Genomic DNA, 19,569 nt, shown 5'->3' with positions numbered 1-19,569 from the left:
GCCCGGCACCCGGGAGGGGGGACAGGGGCACCCCGGTGGCCGGGTGGGGATGGATGTGCGGGGTCCCCTCCGCTCACAGTTTCTGATGGTTCTGCCAGGGCTCCTGGTGGCCGGGGCCTGATGTTAGGTCGGCTGCCATGTATTTGGAGGCCAGGGCATTCCCCCTCTCTAAACAGGAATCTTTCTCTGTTACTGGGTTTTTTCCACTAAATGTGCGGTCGGGGCTCGGGTTTGTTGCCTTTTTTTTTTTTTTTTTTTTTGGTTCCCTTTCCATTTCATATAACGTAATGCCATACCTGAAGTTTGTAAAGTACTTCCTTAGATAGAGCAACCAGGCAAGGAAAAAAAGACGAGGGAAAACGTCTGTTGGTCACATCAGATAACCTTAGAACTAGAAAACTTGTTGCATACATTTGAATAAGTTCAGACATGCTCTTATTCCAATCTCCTGTCCCGCAGTTCAAAGATTCCCCGCCCCCGGGGCTTTATTATGCTAAAGAGGTCATTACTGAGAGTCACTATGGAGAGACCCCGGTTTGCAGAATGAGGCCCACCTCCTAGTTACCAACATGTTTACATTTTCCGCCGGTCATAACCGGAGGAAACGTGTGTTAGCAACCCGCCGGGCAGGCTCGGAGAAGAGAAGGAATAAAGGGGAAAATATATGTCAGCTGCTGCGCAGTAGATCGCAGATGTAGATGATTCATTAGGGAGCACTTAGAGAGAGGTCTCGGGCACAAAGGCGGCGTTTGCCGTAGAAGGGGTTGCTGCGAGAGGGCCAGATCCTGCTGCCGGGGCCGGCGGCTCTGCGCCTCGGTGCCCGGGCTGGCTGGGAGCGAGGTGAGAGCCCGCTGCGGGCCGGCCGGGCCCCCGGAGCGCGCCCGCCCCCCCCCCCCCCCGTGCCGTGCCCCGCTAGCGCGGCGTGGGGCGCAGTCACGCGGGCCCCCCTCTCGGCGGCGTGGGGCAGCTCCCGGAGCCCTCCGGGAGCGGGTGCCAGCCCTGGGGGGCACCCTGGGACTGCTCACGGCCGTGAAGGGGATGCCCCCGCCCCAGCTGACGGGGGTGGGTTTTCCCCCGGACGACGGCGGGCTCGGCCCCCTCTCGCTGCCAAGAGGGGGGCGAACGGGCCCCATTTCGGAAGCAGAAACGCGGCCACCCGAAACACGTCCAGCCGGCCACCCCCGCCCCCCGCTATTCCCCGCGGGGACCCCAGGAAGGCGAAGGACGGGGGTCGCAAACCCAGAGCTGGGCTGGACCGCAGGTGGGCAACGCCTCCCGCTGGGGAAGGCTCGGGCCACCGGGGCCGGGCGGGAGGCCGGGGCGGTGGGGGAGGGCGCCCACGCCGCCTCCGCGCCGCTTCCGAGCACCCCCCGCTGCCGGGGGGGACCGCCGAGGAGCGCCCAGGGCAGCGGGGGCACGGCGATGCTCAGGTTCAGCGCGTGTTCCGCCTGCTGGCTGGAATAATAATTAATAACAATGATAATGATAATGTTTCCCATTCTGCCGGTAGCTCCCCCTTGGAATAACGAGCAGGTGTATGAACATTTCATGGGAAAAATTAGATTTCCGACAGTAAAACAGTAGCAGCAAAATAACGACGAGCTTCCCCTAAAATAACCCGCCTGGGCAAAACCCGTTCGAGCAATGCTCCCGCAGCAGAGGCGCCGTTCCGGGAAATGGTCGTTTCAATGAATTCAACTACATGTAGGAGTTTTGGGGTGGGGGCAAGAGAGGAGACTGCAATTTTTTTCCCCTCGTAGAGACAAATGGATTCTGCCATGAGGCTACATATGTTTTAAATCCTAATGACTGGAGACAAAGGTGAGCGCTGGCAGTTTGATCTGTCCAAAGTTCAAAGATCTGAAATCTCAATGAGTTTCTGTTTGAGGTGAAGGGGAGAAACACAAACACCATGGCACGGCTTGGGCCAGAAAGTTGCACGGTTTGGGAGTGAAATGAGAGGTTATTTACACTAATCTATCCTTAACTGCTACTTTGTCACAATGGGCAGAATAATTAGTAGAAAATAACCAGAGAGAACAAAGGCAGGTTTTTTTCTTATCGCCTCCCGTTTTCCACTCTTCTCTTCCCTCGATTTTCTCCCGCTGAAAAAGACTTTTCGACACTGCAAATCGCAGAAAACGTTCAATCTGGTGGGGGTTTTTTGTTGCTTTTTTTTGTTGTTGGGTTGGTTTTGTTTTTTGTTTTTTTTTTTTTTTAGTTATTACTCTGCATTTGCTAGTAGCTGAGAAGCCTGGGTTTGCATTAGGAGAAAAAAAAAATGACCCATTTTGCAGCACCGCCCTTGACATTTAAATAATCAAACTAATTGCGTTTTTATTTTAGCTATTAACCATTCTCCTATATTTCCTAACACGATATTGTAGCGTGGGAGTTTTGCGAGGACTTACGTGTACATTCCGTATCCCGGTCACTCTGTGTGCACTATTGTGGTGTGATTTTCGCCTGGTCATTGTGTGTTGTGTATATTTCCACTTGTCTCCCCTGGAAACAAATACATATTAATTATATGTATGTTAATATATACAAAATATGCATCGATATGCCTCCCGAGAGAACTTTCTCTCCCATGTTTATGTGAGGATAATTTGCTTCTTGGCGAATTAAAATCATCACGAAAATGCACGCGAAAAGTACATGTTTATTGAGTCTTTGGTTTAAAAATATTTTTTCAGAGTGATTAATCACATATGGTCACACATATATGCCTAGACCCCGTTTTATCATAACAGAAAAGAAATATTAGAAGGTGCATTGTTATCGCAATCAAGCGTTTTATCTACAATATCACTGTAAAATTAAAACCGAATGAATTGCTCTTTTAAAGGCTAGTTGGCGTTACAGCAAGGGAATTAATTTATTTCGGGCTTCTGTTGACGGACCAGTAACCATTCAACTATTCAGTATCTACTCAACATTTCAAAACAATTTTTTGAAGGTATGTCAAGGGCTGAAGTGTTTTCTCGCGCCCTTCTTTTACGCTTTACTTATATTTTATTGACATGACTAAGTTTCAGAGGGAAAAACTGACCGGGAAATGTTTTTTCGCATCTTTCAGTCCCGCACATTTCAAATGAATTCCTTCCACTAAACGTACACCCTCCGATTGTTTGCCGATGTAGATGCCAGTGTTGTCCATTCGCACTCGGAAAACAACCCAGGAGGTACTCGTGATTTTATTTCTCCCCCCTGACTTGGGCGGCTGAAGTTGCTTTGATTCCATCGACTCGTCCCTTCTCCGGGGGGGGAGTGCTGTCCGCAGGTGCTCCGAGGAGGTGCCACGGGCGAGGGCCCCATCCCGCCCGCCTTGCCGGGGGAGGCAGGGCCGCCGGACCCCGCGGCAGAGGAGGGTCCCGCTGTGCCAGGGCAGGACCCGCCGCGGCTCCTCGCCCCCGGCACCGGGGGCTGCCCCTGCCCAGCCCCGCGCAGTGGCGGCCGGCCCCGCCGCGCCGCCTCGACGGCCCCCGCCAACGCGCCCGACATCCCCCCCCGCGACACCCCCCGCTCCCCCCCGCCCCGGGCCGGGGGCCTCCTCACCGCCCAAACTCCGCGTAAATCTTTACAGAGATCCCCCGCCGCCCTGAATTACTCCCCGCTTGTGTTTAATGACGTTAAATGAGCCGGTTTCGCTCCCTCGCACGTGGCCGGTGGGAGATAATTGCCGCGCAGGAAAAGGCGAAGTTCCCCTATAAATTGCGGCGACGGCCGGAGCCCGCAGCCTGGCGGGCCCCCGCTTCGCCTGTGCCCCGGACGCGGGGCTGAGAGAGCACCTCCGGCACGGGCAAAAACCCCGCACCCGCCAGCTCCTTCCCTCCCGGCGCAGAGCGAGCGGTCCGGCTGGAAGGAGAGATGCTCGTAAGCTGCCCTCTGCACATTGCGGGGCGGGGGGATGCACCCTCTTCCTGCGGAGCCTACTTCTAGTTTATTTTTGCGGTGTGGCTGGGGGCTTCTTGAGCACGGGATTAAAGCAGCAGCAGGGCAGCTGGGAGCGGGACGGGAAAGAGGGGACTCTTCTCCCCTCTGGTGACTTCCAAGTCAGCAGCTCTCTGCGCCGGGTACGCGCATTTTTAACGTGCGCCGCATCCCTGTTATGTCGGTGGACCACTGCCCACCGCAGCCCCCGTTTGCCTACGAGAAGAAAGGGAAGGAATATAATCCTGATGGCGAGTGGCGAAGGGGCACGGGCTGTAGCGGTGACAGGCTCCGCTCCTTATCTATGAGAGGTTTGGAGCCGCGTCGGTCCGCTTAGACCTTTTTATTACCCACGCCCCGAATATTTCCATTACACACGGTCTGTGCTCCTCAGCTGATATGTGAAACCTGCTGCCTTATCGCTGTCTGCCGATTGATATTTTCTGTGTACAAGCCCAAGGCATTAAATCAATGTCTCCACTCTGCAGTGGCATATTCTCTATAGGCTAGTCTGCGGGAGACAAGTGAAGTCCTGCTGCAAACGGCCTTCGTCCTGTCTCGATCCGCACGAAGCTCCTTTTGGCAGAAGAAGCGGGACTTTAAACAGGAGCCACCTGCCCGGACTCGGTGCCGAGCAACCCCGAGCTTGCAGCCCTCGGTGTCGGCCGGTTCAGGAAACGCAGAGGGCGAAGGGGCCGCACGGCCGGCTCACGGGGTACCCGGCCGAACCCGGCGTCCCGGGCACGAACCCCCGCTCCCTCCCGCTGCAGGACCCGCATGCGGCAGCCCGGCGGCACCCGCGGTAAATCTCCGCCGGGCCGAGCGCATCCGCGTAGCGCAACGCCGGGAGCGCCGCGCCCGCATCTCGGCCCCTCGCTGCCGGCGGCCGGGCCGGCCGCACCTGCAAAGCCCAGGGCGGAGGGGCTCCCCGATGTTTTTTTTTTTTCTCTCGTTTTTCGCTGGGCAGGACTTTGGTGAGATTTCTGGTGCGCTGGCTTGGCTCGGCTTTCCTAAATCGACCCTTAAGTTTAGGTCGTCGCTGCTGTCCCTAACCCGTCAGGGGCCAATTATGTGACGATTATGAGAATTACACGGTTCTTTTATCCGGCGGCCGCGCACGAAGGGGGCTGAGCGCAGCGAAATCTGTTCACGTTTAACACGCACCCCCCCACACCCCCCCGCGCCGATGCCGCTTGCTGGGGACCAGCGCTCGCCAGCGCGGCTGCTGTTATTACCGGCGCCGATGGGAGCCAGGGCTGCAAGCGGGAGTCGGGCTGGGAGCCCGGCCCGGCCTTCCCAGAGGCCCGGGCGAGGTGGAGCAGGGCTAGGGATGGTCCCCTCGGGCGCCGTCCCGTCCGGCGGCGAAACGCCGGGTCTGGCTGCCCCCGGCCACAAAGCACCCGGGAGGTTACACCGCCTCGGGTGGCTTTTTCCCTCCCCCTACCTCGTGAAATAAAAAAAAAAAACCAAACCCCAAACAAAACAAAAAACCCCATGCACACCCGCACACGCCGGCGGGACCGCAGCGCGGCACCCCGCACGCACCCCCTGCGGGCGCGTCCCCTTCCTTCCCTCCGCATGGGCTTGGCCGTACACATCGTTCCTCTTCACCTCCACGCTTTAGAGCTAGGTTTGTTTTTCTGGCGGCTGGCTCCGTCCTCCGTAACCCGCCCCAGAAATTTTCAAAGAAAACAGCAGAAATCTTGCATTGTTAACATTTGATTTATTTAAAGTCCTTAACTGCAAATGATCAAAAACATACTTCACGCATTAAATTCTCAGTTATCGTTTTAAATCAAAATATTTTTTTCAATTACAATCACATTTATAAAATTAACAAAATTTCTTAAATTCACGTGTAATTCTTTTTTTACTGTCATTTAAAGCAATTTCCAGCTGTAGAGAAAGAAAAAAAATATAAACCATGCAATAAATTAAGAACATTGAGACAGCGAACAGGAATAATAATAAAACCCGTCTGGCTATGCTAACACCGTGTAAAACTGTGGAAAGTGCATTAACACTGGATGAAACAAGCTGACGATGGCGATAATTAAACGGCCACAAAAAAAATTGGATGTGGAATTTATTAAGCAAGTTGGAAAAGGGGAGAGAGACAGAGCTCTCCTCTTTTCCTTGCGTCGGTGTAATAGTCAACGTTTCCAGGGGAAGGGGGAAAATAACCTTGTTATAGATACACAGTTCTAGCTGGTACACGATGAAGACACTTAAATTAAATAAGCATGTCATCCAAATGTTGATGAGAGTTCCTGATGAACGGGAATCTTCAGTAACAGATGGGAAGGAAAAAAAAAATCCGACTGGTTGTGACCTCTTGTAACTTTATATTACATCCCAAGACAGGTAACACTTGGAAAAAAATAAGGGTCGCATCCTGCACTCCAAAGCTCCAGTTGGTCCCCACGGGAGTGCAGGATCCGGCCCACAGCATCTGGGTGTATGCCGGTTGTACTAGCCGAAGGTTTATTTTGCAAGTATCAAAAGGATGATCTGAGAAAGTAAATAGTCCTCTTGTTGCTTAGAGATTCTCTTAGTGTTTTGCTACTTCACAGCAGTATTGTCCTTCAAAGCCTTTTTAATTAAAAAAAGTCTTAAATGTCTACTCACTTCTTCATCTCCGTATTGTTAAAGTATTGCCACATACCTGTAAACTTACATGAGATTATAGAGCACAGAAGGGGGGAGACGAGGGGGGCAGAAAGCACAAACAAGTAGTTTACAAGCTCAACAATTTTTTCTTCTTTTTAATAACACCCTGCAAAGGCTAGGGGGGATCTCCGGGGAGAGGGGCTGGGCGGGGGGGACGGGGAGACGGGAGGGGGTATGTACAAGCGGGACGCGGCCGGCTTTGCAGGAGGTCATGGTGGATCATAACAACACACAACGCGTTGCGAGACAATTAAAAAGTAACAGTCCTTTGTACGCAGCGTGCGGAAACACCTCGGTTGCTCTCAGGGAGAGGGAAAGGGGGCAGAGAAGCCAGGAAAGGAGCTTGGGGGGGGGGGGGAGGGGGAGAGGGGCTCACCCCGGCGGTGGGGGTGCAGAGCTAGGAGGTGTTTAGCACGGGTCTGGAATACACACCTTGGTAGTAGGAAGGCTCTAGGGCCGAGGGCTCGATGCTGCTCCGGCCCGCCATGGAAGCGCTGCCCAGGGGCAGCCCGCCAGGGATGCTGGCCCCGTAGGAGGAATATTGCAGCGCCTGCTCGTAGGCTTTGAAGTCCAGCTTGTGCTGCTGCTCTGAGGAGGACATGAGGTTGTTGATGGAAAAAGGGTGGTTGAAGGAGTAGTGGGGATCGCCCTTGAGGTGGAGCTGGGATTCGTGGGCTAAGGAGTGAGGGGGGTGCGGGACGGAGGCCAAGGCGGGGACGGAGCTGATGGTGGAGGAGGCGGCCGAGGCCGAGGTCTTTAGCTCTGTGCTCGATCCGCTGTGGTCCATAGACTGGGGGCTGGTGGACGGGTTGGAGCTAGAGAGGGAGGTGGCGGTGTCCAGCTGCGCCGGTTTATTGTGGCCTCTGTGCAGGGGGGAGTTGGAGCTGGAACTGGAGGCCCCGGCCTGATCTTTCCTTCCCTCCTGAGGGGCTTTGCTGTTCGCTGGCTTCTCGCACTTGAAGCGCTTTTGCCGGCGGAGGTAGCAGCCGTTTTCAAACATGTTGCCGGAGTCGGGATGCAGGGTCCAGTAGGAGCCCTTGCCAGGCTTGTCAGGGGAGCGGGCCACCTTGACGAAGCAGTCGTTGAAGGAGAGTGAGTGGCGGATGCTGTTCTGCCAGCGCTGCTGGTTCTGCCGGTAGTAGGGGAAAAGGTCCATGATCCACTGGTAGATCTCGCTCAGCGTCAGCATCTTGCTGGGTGCCTGCTGGATGGCCATGGTGATGAGGGAGATGTAGGAGTAGGGCGGCTTGGCGTGGGGGTAGCTCCGCTTGAATGTCTTGGCGTCCCGCGTCCTGCCGAGGTTGGACTGGGTGTAGGCCATGGGGCTCATGCAGGGGTTCATGCCGCCGTAGGGGCTCAGCCCGTTCATGGGGGCTGGCTGGGCAGACATGGCGTTGATGCCGCCGGGGCTCAGCGCCGTGCCCATGGCGGCCACGCTGGCCGGCATGCCGTTCACGGGCCCTGCCGAGCCCGCTGGCATGCCGGCCACGGCGCCAGGGCTCAGCCCGGCCCCCAGCCCCGTGTTGGCGTAGGACATGTTGAAGGAGCTGGAGGTCATGTTGCCGCTCGTCGTCATGGTGTTCATGGTCATGTAGGTGTTCATGGTGTTCATGGAGCCCAGCCCTGAGTTCATGTTGCTCACGGGCACCGAGGAATAGGCCTAGGGCAACGAGACGAAAAGAGGGGGTTAGAGGGGAGAGAGGCGCGGGCAGGATCCACCCGTCCTGCCCGCCCTGCCCAGCGAGCCGGGCGACCGCCCTGCCGCGGGACGCCGTCTGCTTCCCCGACCCCCGGGAAAGCGCTTTCCAAAAGCCACACGGAAAGGCCTCCGGCTCGATGAAAAGCTCTAATTCACATTTATACGTGTTTATAAACAGACACGGAAGAGGGGGGGCTCGCTCCCGACACACTCCCGTTCTACCGGCGTGCCGTAGCTTGCGCCGGGATCACCGGGGCGCGCGGACCGACGGCCTTCCCGGAGCAGCTCCGCACCCCCGCAGAGCCGGGCTGCCGGCTTTATCTGCCCCGGGAGGAGGTTTTCTCCCGGAGTATTCCCGTGGTTTTGCTGATTTTGTGTCCCGTCTCGCTAGCTAAATATTTAAACTCATCGGATTATTGAAATTTACGGGCGCACGCTGACTGCGCCAAGGAGAAATTCAGCTGCCTGCACTTTCTTAGAATAAGCTCATATGCATCTCTCCCACCCTGCACTGATTTAAATTTCTATTCTTACATAAGATGCGATAATGTCTTGTCACAAAAAAAACCCAACCACAAAACCCCCAACAACCCAAAAAAACAACAAACCCCAACCCAAAACCCCCAAACCCAACAGCTCACGTCCGCGCATTTTATCTGCGGAAAGCTTCCCCCTTGTCTGCATTTTCTATCAAGTCAGTCTTTAAATTAAAGTTAAAAAAAAAAAACCACCAAACTTTCCCAAAGTACGAAAAGCCTGAACTTTCCTTGCCTGAGATCTTCTACAATTGCCCGACGTGCAGAAATTGTAGCACCCTACCGCATAACACAACTCTTAAAAAAAACAGAACCGGAGAGCCTGAAATCGTGCTTTCCAGTACGGCATCTGATTTAACAGGAGGGAGAAAGACGTTCCCCGTTTACCTCGAACAAAGGCACTACGGCTAAGAAAAGGAGGTTTGGGCGACGGTTAAATGTATAAAACTCATTACTGTTCACTACGAATTCCACGAGCTTCTAAATGAGCCTTTAATTTAGAGGATCACGTTAATTATTTGAGATGGTAGAACGCGGATGGGTTCCCCACCTTGCGTCCGTGCAGTGATTCAAATTAAATAGCAGGAGAGGAGAAAAGATTGAGGCTAAAAACCAGCAAAAAGCCAAGGTCGCTTAACTTTATGTTTGTGGATAACGAGTACGGCGAGGATAAACGGAGTCTGGAAACGGCACATAATTAGGATGACCCTTATTTGCCCTTAGCCGACTTTCCTCTATTAAATGCGATGCCAGCAGGGTGACACGTATCTGCCTGTGCCCGCGTGGCCCTATGGGCGCTGTGTGCCAGCTCCGGGGTGCAGGGACGAGGCGTGGGGACCGCGGAGCCCTGTGTCCGGGTGTGCTGATGCAATGCCCGGCTGCGCACACCTAGGTGCCCGCCTCGCTACCACACTTCCTTAAAGCGGCTCCTTCCCGGGCGGGAATCCGAGGGGCTGCTGGCGGAGCCGCTGGGCGCCGGCGCCTCCCGGGGACGGCCGCTGCAGAGCCGCAGCGGCACGCTGCGACCCGCGGGCCCCCGCAGGGCCGAGGCGCGCCGCGGGGAGGGCTCCGGGCGCTTCCCTGGCTCTCTCCTCCGCCGTAGGTGCTGGCGCTTGGGCCGCCTCTCCCCCTTCCTTCGCACCGTGTTGCCAAACGAGCGCGGGGGGCGGAAGCGCCTCCCGGGGTGCCGCGGGCCGGGCCGGGCCGGGGCGGCGGGGCCGGGTGCGGGCCCCCGCTCCCGCTCTGGCGCCCGGGGCCGCTCTCGGCAGCGCCGCCCGCCGGCCCGCGGCAGCAGCGCACGCCGCAGGCAGCCCCTCTTGCGAAGTACGAACGAACGGCTATCTTCCCCCCCCCCCCCCCCGCCTTTCTTCTCGCTCGGCTTTAACAGGTGAGGCCCCCGGCGACGGCGAGCGGAGAGGCCGGCGGCCCCGCCGAGGAGCCCGGGGAAGGCGCTGCCCCCGCCCCGGGACGCGCTCGCGGCCGGCTCTCTCGCCCCTGCCATCTGCCGGGAAGGAGCCGGGGGCCGGCAGCGCGGCGAGTCCTCTGCCCCGAGCCAGGAGTTTTCGGGGCGCTTTTGTGCGCGCCGCCAGCGGAGATTACGCCTTTTAGACGAGATCGAGGGCTGCCCCCGGCCCCCCGGCCCTCCCGGCGGGCCCGCAGCCCCCCCCGGTGTCCCTCCGAGGCCCGCCGGGGCTCTCGGAAGCCGTGTTTTCCTCGGGGAAGACTGGCCGGCTTCAGCGCCGGAGGGAGGGGGGGAGGCACGTTTGCGCTGGCAGGATCTGGAGCGCAAACCGATTCCTCCGGTTGCTGCCCCCCTCCAGACCCCCAGCCCTCCCCCCGGACCCCCCTCCCCCCTGCAGAGGGGCAGCAGCGGAGCCAGACCCTGGGATTGACTCACCTCCTGAGTGTCGGCGTAGTAGCTGTTCCAGTCGCTGGTTTCATGCCCTTCCATTTTCACAGTCCCTAACATTATGGAGCCAACCTGCCCGGTGTAACCATCCAGCCCTCTTGCAAGTGAGCGACGGGCAGCAGGAAAAGAGCCCGAAAGCCCGACCTAGCAGGAAGCCAGCTCTCAGGAGGGGCGGGGGGTGCTGAATTCTCCTCTATAACCAGCCAAAAAGGAGGCAGGGAGCGGTGTGGGGCGAGACAGTTGAGAAAGTGAGGAAGTGCCGGCTGGGATGTGAGTGGAGTTGAGCTGATGTGTATCTTACGTCGCAGAAGTACCCACCTCCTCCTCCTCCTCTCCCCATTTGTCCGCCGCACAAAGGCGTTCGCACCTACAAAGCCGGAGATGCACCTGCAAACAAGGCAGTTCCCCTCGCCTGCAACTCCCCCCGGGGCGGCACTTTATTTGCAAAGCGGCGTAATTGGTTTAAGCTTGTGGGGAAAGAAGGAGAGACAGAGGTGGGAGAGGGGGAGAGAGCAGGAAAAGGAGGGGGGGGACGACCCACCCTTTCAGATGGACAGGACGAATGCTAGGAGGGATCGGTGGAAATGAAATGAGGTAGATAAGGGCAGGGCAGGCCCCTCTGTTTGAAGAGAATGCGAAAGGCCATCCAGCCTTAAACCCCTGAGATTAGGGGCAATATTTACTGAAGTCCAGTAGATGCTCTTTTAACTTGGTGGCCCGGACGTGCTCCAAAGTCCCGAGTCCTGCAGTCCACAGGCTCCCCCCCGCTCCCGCCCCTCACTTCAAAGCTGGTTACCGCGCAGGTACCTCCGCGGCCCCCCCCGGCCCGGCCGCGGCCCCCCCGCCCCCCGTTCCCAGCGCCCTCGGGGCGGGGGACCGGCCTCGGCGCTCCGGGCTGCGAGCGGGAGGGCTCGGCTCCCCGGTCCCCAGAGCCACCCGACCCCCCCCCCCCGGGCTAAACCTAGCCCTTCAAACGGGGCTGCCGTCCTATGTAGGTTGCTGATGGTGATAGTTCTTTTCTGGTGCCTTACGTTTAGAAACCATGTGAGTCACCGCGCTGAGACATAACACTAGAGGCACCCAATAAATGCGGACAGAGGCTTGAATGCGGATCCGCCGATATTAACCTCCACTTGGCAAACATCAGGTGAGTCACTGGAACCATTTTATATCTTTACTGTAGAAAGCCTCCAGGCCAGAAGGCTCCCTTGGAAGGCTCCAGGCATCCAGGAGCAGCAATAATAAATAGCGGGTATCTCATTACCGACTTCTTGCCCAGTAACCTGTTTTCTCGCAAAGAACAGGGGAGGAGGAATCTACACGGGCTGGTAAAAGGTAAAAAGGGGCAATACCGATAAAAAAAATTGACATTGGACAACGTTCTTTATTATTATGGAGGGAATCTCTCAGTCTCTGCAGACGGATCGAACGTCCTCTGTTTCTGCTCCTGCCCTGTCCGACTCTTCGAGCTTATGTCAAGATCACAGACTTTTCTTGGGTTTCTCTGCTCTATCCTTTATGAAGTTGCTCCTGCCGAACTACCAGCACTTTTATCACCTGATAGTAAAAAAACAGACAACCCCCCAAAACCCCACCCACCAACCAACCAGCCAACCCCCCCCAACCCAAATAACTTCTCGGGCAATGGGAATTTGAAGGGGAAATAAAGTTTCTTGGGATTTTGCAAAAGGCTTGCGTACCATACCACACAAACTAAAATACACATCTGGGTCTGAATTTCTGCCTGGCATGTTTATCGTCCAGCAGGATCACAGTTGCTTCCACAGTGATTTGTCCTCGAGTGATCTGCGAAAACGTCACCCTCACAAACACGATTTTAAAGTTCCTTATACAGAGACCCAGGATTCAAACGAAGAGGTACAGCATATCTCCACTTCCACAAATACGTTTTAACTTGTCCTCTAAATGTGTTTTCTGTTATCCCTTTCTTTGTTCTTTCCCTCCTCGTCCTTCTTTCTTTAAATCTGGCAACAGAATCAAGTCAAATCCTCGAAACAAACAAAAACTCTGGAATCAGCAGACGACAACAAGGGATGAAAATGTGTCTTGAAGGAAATAAAATAGATAAAAGCACTGGATTAAACCCCTGCTTTCTCAAACGGTCAAACTGCACCCACGGAAATTGGAACAAACCCCAGTGGAAAACCTAAGAGATGTTAAAATTGCGGTCTTCATGTATGCACCCTCCCTCTTTCACTAATGGCAGCGGTCTGTACGTCTGAAAACACAGACCCTTCGGTGGTGGCGTGTTCATTTCAGTGCTTGAGGTCCCCACAGAAGTACGGCTGCGTGCGGCGAGGCCGGGAGGGGTGCCGCGGTCCCAGGGACCCCGCTGGCGGCACCTCCCCGCCGGATGACCTCGGGGCGGTGCTGTCCCGCTTCCCAGAGCCCAACCCCGCGGGAGCAACACCCGCCGGGACGCCGGGCGGCCCACGCAGGGCTCGCTCCGTCCCTGGAAAAAAAGAGCAGGCACGAAGCCGGCCCCGCTCCTCGGATGCTGCTCCGAACCGCGGAGGCGTTTCGCCGGGCGGAGCAGACGTGGCCCCCGGCACAGCCGCTCTCCGCGCCGGCCGGCCCCTCGGGACGCCCCCGCCGGGATGCCCGCCGGCCGGGCCGGGCCGGGCCGGGCGGGGAGGGGAGGTCGGGGGTTGTGCAAAGTCGCAGCGCCTCCTGTTGTCCGGTTGCGGCTCGGGCTCGGCTCCCTCTTCCCAAGGGTGCTCCCAGAGGTGAGAGCAGAGGCGGGCTCCTGCCTGCAACCTTAGAGAGCCTTTCGGCTCGGTGTGCAAACCGGCAAGCCCCAGGCAGAGTTAGCCGTTCCTGGAACTCCCTTCAGCCCGGGTTGCTGTGTTGCAGCCCCGGTGGAGAAAAGCCTTCCTTGCGTGAAGAGGAGGGTCACGACGGCTCTGCCCACGACCACGGGAAAAAGAGGGTATTTCGGTAGTTGCCCTTGCCCTGCACTTGAGCCTCTGCGAAACTCTAGTGTGGGATGCTCCGAGAGTCCAGCGCGATTTGCCCGTACCCTTTGCAGCAGGCTCAGCGGGAAGGGAGAGACTTTCCTAGGATGGAGGACGCGCGATAGCAGCCGGGAGCTCTCCACACGCGTTTAGCTGCTTAAGCGTTTTCTAGACTTGACGATGGCAGCCCTGGCCTGATTTATAGAGAGCCTTTCCCCAGCTCTGGTTAGAGTAGCGCCAGTTTCTGATCAAGCTGTACACTGTTTTTTTTCTTTCTTTTTTTTTTTTTTTCGGGGGAGCTGTTTGTACAGCCTGGAGAAAAGCGCCGGCTGAGGTGAGCTGTATTTTCCCTGTCTAAACGGGAGCAGGGTCTCAGCTCCTGGCTCCACCGGTGCGTGCTGCCAAGGAGGCAAACAGAATAACTGACCTAAAAGAGGAAAGTATGCGTGTGTGGTTTGGGCGTGTGCGGAGCGGGGGGAGGACGTCCACGGGAGCCCGTGTTACCAGCTCTGGCAGTGAGAGCTGGGCCCCGCAGAGGCCGTGCAGCAAGCGGCCACTTTTTGGGAAGCGCATCGCTGCGGGGTCCCGGCTGTCAGGCCGGGCCGAGGGGCCTCGCCCGTGGGAAGGGGCCTCCGGCAGCGCCGCGGGTACCGGAGCCGGCACCGGCGCGGCGCTGCCCACGCGGGGAGCCGCCACGGCCCGGGAGCTCGTCGGCGCCCCTTGCCCAGAGCTGCTCGTGAGCGCCGCCCGCAGGTACTGTCCCACGCGTGGGGCGGGCGGCCGTAGGAATCGGCGGGGGCTTCAATTTTAACTGTGGAGCGCTGTTCCAGTTGGCTCCGGCGTAAGAGCTACTTTTCCCCCGGCAGGGGCAGGGCCTGCCGGCCACCCCTTCGGTTTAATTTGCAGGGTCTTAATTGATTTTACCTGTCTCCTGGCCGGGAATCTCTGGCAGTGCTTGTGCGGGAAAGCTCGGGAAGGAGCCGCGAGGTTCCCTCCGCATCAGGGTGCCTTCCCTGCTCCTCACTGCACAGCCTTCTTTTCTTTTCCCCGGATCCGTCTCCTGCAGAAGGTCGCTGGTACCCGGCTTTCCGGGCGGGCCCAACTCTGCGCAGCGGGTCGCCTCAAACGCCGTGGGACCCCTCAGCCTCTCCCTGTCCTCACTCATCCACCCCTCCCGACGGTGGGGAATCCCTCTTCCCGTCTGCTTCCGACCCGAAATCCTCCCCCACCCAAGCGGGCAAACAGTAATGGGGTGGGAACGGGCCGCTGCCCAGAGCCGAGTCCTTCGGACGGGGTGGGAGGCCGGGCAGTCCTGGGCCGCCCCGGGAGCGGGGTCCGTGGCGGGCGGGAGCGCCCCTCGCTCCGAAGGGAGCCCATCGAGACGGCGGCGGAGTCGGGGGCTCCTTGCCCTCCCTCACACTGGCAGAGCCGCCCCGGCTCTGCGCTCCTGCCGCTGAGCCCTCATCGAGAAGAGCCGGCGGGCTCCCCTCCCACCGCCCCGCCCGGGCTCCCGCTGCCCCGAGGCCCCCCCCGGCCCCGGCCCCCGGAGTTCACCGGCCGGTGCCACGCGGTAAGGCGGCGTTTTCCTTCCTCCCTCTCGGGAGCAGCGCCCGGGCAGGTGAGGGCACCGCGTGGGGTCAACACTTGCTTCGGAGCCTTTGCTGCGTGAACTTTTCTTATCTCCGACCGTGAAGGCCAAGCGACCCCCTTCCCCCGACCGACCCGAGGTAGGAGGGGGGCACCCCTGCCCTTTCTGCGCCTCCTCCTCCCCAGGACCCGCGGTCTGGATCCTCCTGGGCGGACTAGACGTGCCCTGCCGCAGGGAGGGCCGGGGGGACGCAGCCCTCACCCGCCGGGCCCTGCCTCCCCGCTGCCTGCTTCTGGGCCGCCGGTTCTCCGCCCTTGCCGCCGCCGCCGCCGGGCGCAGGGGGGTCCGGGGAGGCCGGGAGCCCGGGCAGTGCCGCCCTGCTGCCGGCGGGGCCGCGGCGGAGGGTCGCCCGTCCGGAGGCCCAGACCTGCCGGGGCCGCGGCCTCGGGGCGCCGGGAGCGCTGCCGGGGGACGCCGGGCCTGCCGGGCTCTCACGGGTCACGCTCAGGGCGCACCCTTCGTGGGCGCTGAACGAGGCCCGGCAGACGTTGTGTGGATCGTTGCAGTAGCCACTTGCCGTTGGCGGATTCTTATTTTAATTTTTTTTTCTCTCTTTTATTTCAATGCAGTTCATTGCATTTCATTTTTCTAGGCATCATTCAGAGTTGACATCATCAGACTTGCGCGACACTCTTGACATAAAATGTAATACCCCACCCGCCCCAAAATACTCATGTATCAGACCAGCTGAAGAGGCACAAATAACGAAATGAAGAACTACGAGTAAGTTAATATCTGTCCTGGTTTCAGCTGGGATGTAGTTAACTGTCTTCCTAGTAGCTGGTACAGTGCTATGTTTTGAGTTCAGTATGTGAAGAATGTTGATAACACTGATGTTTTCAGTTGTTGCTCAGTAGCGTTTAGACTAGAGTCAAGGATTTTTCAGCTTCTCATGCCCAGCCAGGGCACCTGACCCAAACTGGCCAACAGTGTATTCCATACCATGGGACGTCCCGTCTCGTTTAGGAACTGGGAAGGGGGGGGGCAGGGATTCGCCGCTCGGGGACTGGCTGGGTGTCGGTCGGCGGGTGGTGAGCAATTGCCCTGCGCATCATTTGTACATTTCAATCCTTTTATTACTACTGCTGTCATTTTATTAGTGTTATCATTATCATTATTAGTTTCTTCTTTTCTGTTCTATTAAATCGTTCTTATCTCAACCCAGGAGTTTTACTTCTTTTCCTGATTTTCTCCCCCATCCCACTGGATGGGGGGGGAGCGAGTGAGCGGCTGCATGGTGCTTAGTTGCTGGCTGGGGTTAAACCACGACAATATCCAATGGTTGCAGTGATGAGAGTAAGGAAGCCTCTGTGGTTTTTTGTTTACTTTAGTGTAACAAAATAGTTCTTAACTAGGCAAATCATGACCCATTGTATACAATCACTTTGTTTTTGCTAATACGGTTAGATGTGTGTGTGCTGTTCGCAGAACTCCAGCTGGCAGGATGCCCACACTGCAGTGTGTGATTGGCCAAGTGTGTTTTACTTACTTCATGTAAAAATAAATGCACTTGATATTTCTCATTTGATTCAAGAGCAGCCATGTAGGTATTTATTTCAATTATTGGGTGTTTAATTTATGTTATGATTTACTGAAACATAAACAGAAATGCTTCTGTTGTGCATTTCAATCAGTGTGCCAATTCTTATGCAATTACTCGATATATTTTTGAAAGTTTTGTTTGTTTTGCTTTGTTTTAAAGGGTGCTTTGTTTTAAACTAGCTGCACTACTATGGCATGGAAGAAACAGTATCAGATGAGATGGGAATTCGATTATGCACAGAGATAAACACATGTACATCAATGGCACCCACTTTGTAGAATCTCACCCAAATTGCAAAAGTGCTATTTCAGGACATATACAGATTTTTGTAGTACACATATAAGGAAGCAAGAAAGCAAACTAAGGCAGTGAGTGCAGTTAATCTAAATAAACTGGTATAAGAAACAAAGCTTGGTAGGAGAGACACCTTTGCATGAATCCTAGAATTACTTCTTTGTTAAAGTCGCCCAAGTGACTTAATGGACCAAAGTCTGCCCTTCCCCTCTCCCCCAACAATATCTGCTGCTTGAACAAAAGGTATTTCCACTCTCCATGAGTCTTGCTTCTCCAAAACCTGCAGTGAGTTCTCTGTGAGAACATCTGTTTTACTGATGTAAACCAAATATTGCTGTATTGGACAACAGATGCAGAGCTGATCAACTCTTTGTAATCATGTCAGTGTAATACTCCAGTTCCTCTGCAAACTGACCTTCCTATGCAGAAGGTGGACTTGGTTTGGTACCTTGGATTTTGAGTGATGGAGAGTCGAGGAATGCTACTCTTCTTTCACTGCATAGCACCATATTTTCAAATTGTTTGCTCTGTTCCCCTTTACCTGCAAAAAATTATTCATCTCCCTGTCTCTGTCTCTGCAGCAGTTTTACAGAAAAGCATTGGGAGGGACCAGTATCCATCATAAATGGCTTTCTTGGCTGGCTTCAGCTCTGAAGAATCAAATGTACAAAATCAAGGTTGGCTTACTTAAACTCCTCCCCAGGGAGCAGTTCCGCAGCTTTACCCAGCTTGCCGTTCCTAGAGCATAAAATGAATTCAGGCTGCATTAACTGCACATTTTCTTGAGCTGTATCAATACGGACAGTGAGCAATTGTGGGATGTGTGGCAGCATGATCACACATACAGAAACACTGGCCATTTACTCCATCAGGCGACATACACTAACCTGCGTATAGGAAAATGATGTTTGTCCTGGAAGAGGATGCCCAGAGGCCCTATGTAACACATCCTGTAGTTTTACATTGAAATATGAGAATGTGAGTATCAACTGGTAACACCCTAAAATCATAAACAAGACCCATAAAATAGGATAGACAACTAGGGTCTATGGGAAAGTAGAGGAAAGTCTGGATTTGGTAACATTTTAGGACTCCTCAGGGGCAGCAGATGTTCAGTATTTTGGAGAGTGGTTGGTCCTCCCAGCAGTTGGCGTAAGCTTCTGCTGCTGCTTTAAGCATTTCAAGGGTGAATCTCCCTGCTGAGCAGTTTTAAGGGAATGACATCAGAAAGGTCACTTAGGTCACCGTGTGCCTTCCCTTCTGCCATCACGTGGGCTCAGTTCCTTGTGCAGCTACTGGTGAGACAAGGAAGAATCAGATTTAATTCATTCCTCCTCCACCCCTCCCCAGCCAACAAGGCAGCTGCCTAAGTACTTCTGCAGTGCATGTAGTTTCAGGTTTACTCTTTAGGTAGTGACTTGAGATGATTGGGAGGGAATCCAACACCTGACCTTTCCTTCAGTTCCTCCAAAAGACAGAGATCCTCTCTTCCATCCCAACAATTTCATAGCTCATCAGGTGGCTTTCCTATTACCCATTGAACAATCAATCATTTTCCCCTTTTCAGGATGAATATCTAGGAATATTTACTTCACCATCCATCCTGTGCCAGAAATCCTTTAATCTTTTTTAACATTACCCTTAGAGATAGCTGGAACTTCAGCCTCTGGAGATGCCTTTCCTCACCCTTTGCAGGGCATTTCCTTTTGCTGAAGAAACTGATCAGATGTGAAGATTTTTCTTGTGATTAAATGAGATTCCTGTGTCCCCCAACACTGAGTCTTCAGCTGTGAAACCTATGAGATCTACAAAACCACACATATATATCTACATCTATATATCCACAGTCAAGCTGTTGTCCTAAGAGAACAGAAGAGTTGAACTGGAATAGCTGACTGGAAAATCTGCTGTATTAACTGAAAGACAACGGAGAGCAGAGATAATATGATCAAATTTTAAAACTAAAGCAAGTAAAGGGCTGAGCCCAGCAAAGACTTTGGCAGGTGTTTAGCTATAATTTCTCCATTTATTGCTCACAGCCTTCTTCAAAGACAGGAGTGTCTCTGACCTTGTGGCTATAATAAAGGCTATGTGTGATGGGCTTCTAGAAGTAACTAATGTTATTTCTCTTGGGCTATGTAATAAAATGGCACATATCTGGAAATGTGACAGTTACATCATACTAAAAAATAAATCTGGCATTCATGATCACTCAAAATGACCAAATGATTCTCTCATTGTAATGATTTTCTTATTAGAAATATGGTTTTAAATAAAAGGGCTCCACCTTGTTTCCAACTTCTTATTTATTTTTATTTTGAATTATAAAGGAAATGCCATTATTTAAATAATGTGTTTCAAT

General features: G+C 55.0%; 1 protein-coding gene and 1 long non-coding RNA gene across 2 annotated transcripts; one reads left to right on the top strand and one right to left on the bottom strand.

Annotated features, from left to right (window-relative positions):
- Nucleotides 1-4,880: 4,880 nt before the first annotated feature.
- On the bottom strand, nucleotides 4,881-11,087 carry FOXA1 (forkhead box A1). Its single transcript, XM_069783939.1, has 2 exons — nucleotides 10,736-11,087; nucleotides 4,881-8,263 (listed from the first exon to the last, which is right to left on the bottom strand). The coding sequence occupies exons 1-2, from the start codon at nucleotides 10,805-10,807 to the stop codon at nucleotides 7,001-7,003; spliced, it is 1,335 nt and encodes a 444-aa protein (XP_069640040.1). The 5' UTR covers nucleotides 10,808-11,087; the 3' UTR covers nucleotides 4,881-7,000.
- Nucleotides 11,088-11,820: 733 nt separating this feature from the next.
- On the top strand, nucleotides 11,821-12,841 carry LOC138685323 (uncharacterized). Its single transcript, XR_011324557.1, has 2 exons — nucleotides 11,821-11,894; nucleotides 12,512-12,841. It is a non-coding gene; the product is annotated as an uncharacterized lncRNA (long non-coding RNA).
- Nucleotides 12,842-19,569: the final 6,728 nt, after the last annotated feature.

Source organism: Haliaeetus albicilla, chromosome 5 (assembly GCF_947461875.1).
Source record: "Haliaeetus albicilla chromosome 5, bHalAlb1.1, whole genome shotgun sequence".
Taxonomy (NCBI): domain Eukaryota; kingdom Metazoa; phylum Chordata; class Aves; order Accipitriformes; family Accipitridae; genus Haliaeetus; species Haliaeetus albicilla.
This window is presented reverse-complemented; position numbering and strand designations above follow the sequence as displayed.

Excerpts from the sequence above, each read along its gene's own strand:
- FOXA1 (XM_069783939.1), bottom strand. The coding sequence starts at position 10,807 with ATGTTAGGGACTGTGAAAATGGAAGGGCATGAAACCAGCGACTGGAAC. Across the intron at positions 8,264-10,735 it reads ACTACGCCGACACTCAGGAG|GCCTATTCCTCGGTGCCCGT; the intron begins GTGAGTCAATCC and ends TCGTTGCCCTAG.